We start from the raw sequence: 5,482 nt of genomic DNA on the forward strand, positions 1-5,482 counted from the left end.
TAATGGGATCGATTTGTTAGTTATCTTTAATTTTCTTTTGAAAATACGATTTTTATAAATAGATGTGGAAATCTACTTTTCAATGCCATATGATTTTTCTTGACCTATTCAAAGGGAGTCTATTTATTTGAAGGGAATATATAAAATAAAATAAATTAAATTAAAAGATAATAATTAATAACCCATTAAATTATTGTCAAACAAGTAAAATTTATTTGATCTAAAAGAGTAATTTTTATAAAGCTTCAAAATGTTTGCTAAGAACTTTAAAATTTTCAGGGATAACGAACATATTTGAAATCACTGTGAAGGACCAAAAGGAAACAGTTCCTCCCCGTTCCCAATGCCCTAATCCACCTCCTCGATAGTGGGGCCAGATCCACCAGTTGCTCCCGAATTGGAGGAGCCTCCGCCGGATGGTGGTGGTGGTGGCATTCCGGCGCCCTGATACAACCGCGTGATGATCGGACTGCAGATCCTCTCCAGCTCCTGCTGCCGGTGCTCGAACTCCTGCCGCTCGGCCAACTGGTTGGCATCTAGCCACGAAATGGTCTCGCTGGAGCGCTGCTGGATGGTCTCCCGATCCGCGGGACTGATCCGACTGCTCAGCTGCTGATCGTCGAGGGTGGAGCGCAGCTGGAAGCAGTACGACTCCAGCTGGTTCTTGGCATTGATCCGATCCCGCTGCTGCTCATCCGCCTGGCGATACGCCTCCGCATCGTTGACCATCCGCTCGATGTCCTCCTTGGACAGGCGACCCTTGTCGTTGGTGATCGTGATGCGGTTCTCCTTCCCCGTCGACTTCTCCAGCGCCGTCACATTGAGTATTCCATTCGCATCGATGTCAAAGGTCACCTCCACCTGTGGCACTCCACGTGGTGCCGGCGGAATCGCCGAGAGCTCGAACTTTCCCAAACTATTGTTGTCCCGCGTCATCGCGCGTTCTCCCTCGAACACCTGGATGAGCACTCCCGGCTGGTTGTCCGCATAGGTGGTGAAGATCTGCGTCTGCTTGGTGGGTATGGTGGTGTTCCGCTTGATCAGCGTGGTCATCACCCCGCCGGCGGTCTCAATGCCCAGGGAAAGTGGCGTTACATCGAGCAGAAGGAGATCCTGCACCGCCTCCGATTTGTCGCCATGAAGGATGGCTGCCTGCACGGCGGCACCATAAGCCACCGCCTCGTCGGGATTGATGGACTTGTTCAGCTCCTTGCCGTTGAAGAAGTCCTGCAGCAGTCGCTGCACCTTGGGAATCCGCGTCGAACCACCAACCAAAACGATGTCGTGGATCTGACCCTTGTCCATTTTGGCATCCCGCAACGCCTTGGCCACCGGTTCCATGGTTCCCCGGAACAGATCCCCGTTCAACTCCTCGAAACGGGCGCGTGTTACTGAAGTATAGAAGTCCACGCCCTCGAAGAGCGAATCAATCTCGATGCTGGCCTGTGTGGACGAGGAAAGGGTCCTTTTGGCCCGTTCGCAGGCGGTGCGCAGACGCCTTAAAGCTCGCTTATTCTGGCCAAGATCCTTCTTGTGCTTCCGCTGGAACTCCTGCACAAAATGATTCACCAGACGGTTGTCGAAGTCCTCACCGCCGAGATGAGTGTCCCCAGCGGTGGCCTTCACCTCGAAGATGCCATCCTCGATGGTCAGCACGGATACATCGAAGGTTCCACCACCGAGATCAAAGATCAGGACATTCCGCTCGCTAGTGCCCACCTTATCCAATCCATAGGCGATAGCAGCCGCTGTGGGTTCGTTGATGATCCGCAGGACATTCAAACCGGCAATGGCACCCGCATCCTTGGTGGCCTGTCGCTGGGAGTCATTGAAGTAAGCCGGCACGGTGACCACCGCATCCGTAACGGAGCCACCCAGATAAGCCTCCGCTGTCTCGCGCATTTTGGTCAAGACCATCGAGGAGACCTCCTCCGGATAGAAGCTCTTCCGCTCGCCCTTGTACTCCACCCGAATCCTTGGCTTTCCATTCTCGGCAACCACCTCGAAGGGCCAGTGCTTCATGTCCGACTGAACGGCGGCATCGTCGAATCTGCGGCCAATCAGCCGCTTGGCATCTGCAAGTCAGAATCACTCGGTCAGAATCCAATGAAACAACATCAGCGCACTTGGACAACAGAATCGCTTTATTAGCTAACATTTAAGGGGGATTGTTTTTTTTGGGACTTATGGTGGTGGTGTCGAGTCTGGTGTTTTGGTTTTTATTCTATTGTGTCTGGGCAGGACTTTTAGGCTTTCTAGGCGGTTTTCTATGCGGACCCTGCGACTGAAATGAAATTACAAAAAGAGAAAGTTGGCTCGCATTAGAACTGCTCTACTGATCTCGCGGATGGGAGCATGGAAATGATTTTATACAACGGAGGAACTATAAACTGATGTAGAGAAACTTCTTACAGAAATGCTGATAAAAAAAATCTATGACAATTTATTCGTTTGAATAAGAAATATTAAAAGCTAAGTCATTTAAAAGTAATTACAAGTCCTTAAAATGTATTTCTTAAATAAGTATGTTTGTTGAATTTATCATACCTAAAAAATTATTGTTTTTAATGATGTACTTTTCAGTATCATAATTTCTTATTTTCCTTTATTTGTTATATCATACCATTTAAAGAAAACAAACTCGAGAAAAATCTATGGCATTCCACGGGTCAACATGAGAAATATTTATGCAAAAACAAACGCTTCTGACAATCCATAACAACTTGCACTGAGACTTATTTTCACTTATTTATTTGGCCGACACAAATGATGCCAATAAACACGGCAACAGTTTTTGTTGGCACGGACCGAACTTGGATGCCATTGGGAGGCTGAGGAGCCGCATCATCGAAAGAACTGACACAACAAGTGGAGGTGTCACTAGACCACATGGGTGGGGCAAAACAAAAAGAAGAAACCAAGAGGGAATATGTGGAGGTTGCAGTGGGAGTGGAAAAGATTCTCTCGCACTGGGGAGACTGCAATTTTTGGCGCCAGCGAGTGAGAATTTCTTAAAATAAATCGAAAAACGAGATAATAAACAAAAATGTGCGCACAGTTCATTCATGAAATCGTTGCCAGTAATTAAACCAGATTTGTTTTTGCTAGCAATTCCCAGACAAAGATCGTGAGAGATAGAAAGATTTGTGGCAAGGACATGTTGGGGTTGATGATGAGACTCACCGAAGATCGTGTTGTTGGGATTCATGGCCACCTGGTTCTTGGCCGCATCGCCGATTAGACGCTCCGACTCCGTGAACGCCACATAACTGGGCGTGGTGCGGTTACCCTGGTCGTTGGCGATGATCTCCACCTTGCCATGCTGAAAGACACCGACACACGAGTACGTGGTGCCAAGATCAATGCCAACCGCTGGTAATTTGGGCATCTCTCAGCTGCGGCTTTAATTAGACCCACCGCACCAACCACACGACGTCAAGGTCCCACAGGGAGGAGGAGGCGGGTGAGATCGAGATCGAGAACGAGGCGAGACGAATCGGAATCGGAATCGAGAATGAAATTAAAATCACAGTCTGCCCCTTTTTTCTTTTTTTGCGATGATTACACAACGGAGAGGATCCTCACCCAAATCGGCCAGAGGCACTCAACTCGAACTCCTTTAGAATGCGAAACGATAGAGGTACAGGGATATTATGAGGAACAGCAGCACAAAGGTCAAGACTCGGAAGAATTCGAGCGCCTTCTCTCTTTGCAGCTCCACAGCGTCTACCGTTTGTCCTTACGTTGCCACGATCAAAAAACCAATAAGATCCTGCCGAGGATTTTTTTTCAGGGTATTTTCTTTAGGATTTCTCCCGAATCTCAATCGCTGAGATATATTGCAAGATGCACGCGCCACGAATGCCACCAGAGAACTGGCAGGCCGAGTGTTGCGACAACCGATCCCTTGCCAAATTCGTTCGATCATCAACGGTGCGATGCTCTGCCGCATTGGCAACATAGCCATCGGTGGCATTCGGTTATGGGATTGATTAAGATGCCCCACCTGGCAGTAGTGTGTTCTTCTACATCTAGTAACAATTACTCTAACAATTATTCTGATCTCTGCTGGTGATACTTGACATTGTGTGCCCGAGAACTACGTCACCTAAAAACCAAAATAAAGTGATATATTACAAAGATTTATCTCTTAAGCCTCAAGAAAATATTTAAATAGAGACGTATAGCATTCAAAACAAAAGAAAACTAATTTATTTTTTTTTGGCTTACTGAGTACTTTTTCCTTTTTCAATGTTTAAGTATGAATATAGGTCATTAAATACCCTTCAAGATATTTTTATTCTGAGTAAAAACATATTATTTTTCTATATTTTGTTTTGCGATTTTAAAAGGTTTTTAGTTGTGGTTTTATAAAAATGAAAGTTGTCAACATTTGTTGAACTTCTTTTCCCAGAAAAAATTATAATTATAATTATTATACCATTATAAAACATTAATCAGTTAAAAAACAAAATTATTTTCAATAAAAACTATAGTTCTTCATTTTAAACCAACCTAACATCTGTTATTGTACAAACAATCAACATGATTGTGGCAGTCAAAGTCAAGGAAAGAGATATATGGTAGTTAACATAAAGTCAAGAAAAAAATCGGAAGTTGAATTTTGTGTGTTAGCCTTGCAAGCAGATCTTAACACATTTGTTGACAAACTACAAACAAATGAACCGATTAATGGTGATATAAATATACCATCATAATTGTAATTGAACATTATCAGTTTTGCATTTGAACCAGACAATAGCAGCAATGAAACACTTTTTGATCTTTGCTCTGGCTGCTCTTGTCATTCTTCAGGCTTCGTCGGCATTTAAGATAAAAAGGATTATATATGTGGTGCCAGCGACCACAACGACAACGGCATCACCCACATCAGCAACCACAACAACCACAGCGGCTCCTGCCGTCGTTCAGCAAGTAATCTTCTGCTCCTGGAAGAATAATTGGTGTCGTCCCGCAAATTCCGTGAGGAATTGCAAGTGGGGCCTCTGCAAGTTCAACGGATAGAATTCAATAAAAAATCGGTAGTTATTTTTTAGCACAAATCTCTTGGTTTTTTATTTGAAAATCTGGCTTGGTCAAAAAAGAGACTTGCTGGAACGGTTTCATTCTTAACTTGATACTGGGGAAAAAACCATACGGATCTGACCCGCTGCATTATAAGGCTCATACGAAAGCGTTAGCAAAAATAAGAGTCCATACTAGTCTTAGTGGCTAACTAAATTCGATTCATGCAAATGATCACCTAATCAGGTTAAAGCTTAATGGGTTAGCGCTAGGATACAAAGTACAGGCGTCGCTTGGGTTAGATGTATGAATATAAACCAGTTGATGAAGGTGAAACAATACTTGACCCTTTAACGAGGCCTTTACAGATTAAACTAAGACTACACTAGGGTTAGACAATGCGGACTAAACTTAACTTAGGATATGCATGTGTGATGGTAAATCGAAGATTTTTAGG

The 5,482-nt window shown here is 44.5% G+C and overlaps 2 protein-coding genes across 3 annotated transcripts; one reads left to right on the top strand and one right to left on the bottom strand.

The window, feature by feature from the left end:
• Positions 1–190: 190 nt before the first annotated feature.
• LOC108086910 (heat shock 70 kDa protein cognate 1) lies at positions 191–3,927 on the bottom strand. Of its 2 annotated transcripts, none has more exons than XM_017183982.1 (3): positions 3,586–3,927; positions 3,184–3,395; positions 191–2,075 (listed from the first exon to the last, which is right to left on the bottom strand). In XM_017183982.1, the coding sequence occupies exons 2-3, from the start codon at positions 3,386–3,388 to the stop codon at positions 349–351; spliced, it is 1,932 nt and encodes a 643-aa protein (XP_017039471.1). In that variant the 5' UTR covers positions 3,389–3,395; positions 3,586–3,927; the 3' UTR covers positions 191–348. The 2 variants fall into 2 exon arrangements, with proteins under 2 accessions (XP_017039471.1, XP_017039470.1); XM_017183981.2 differs by having other exon boundaries at positions 3,184–3,401; positions 3,586–3,926.
• Positions 3,928–4,750: 823 nt separating this feature from the next.
• Positions 4,751–5,063, top strand: LOC122319892. The gene has a single exon (XM_043207733.1). It carries the CDS (start codon positions 4,768–4,770, stop codon positions 5,023–5,025), a length of 258 nt encoding a protein of 85 aa, XP_043063668.1. The 5' UTR covers positions 4,751–4,767; the 3' UTR covers positions 5,026–5,063.
• Positions 5,064–5,482: the final 419 nt, after the last annotated feature.

This window comes from Drosophila ficusphila, unplaced genomic scaffold (genome assembly GCF_018152265.1).
Source record: "Drosophila ficusphila isolate 14025-0441.05 unplaced genomic scaffold, ASM1815226v1 contig_286, whole genome shotgun sequence".
NCBI lineage: Eukaryota > Metazoa > Arthropoda > Insecta > Diptera > Drosophilidae > Drosophila > Drosophila ficusphila.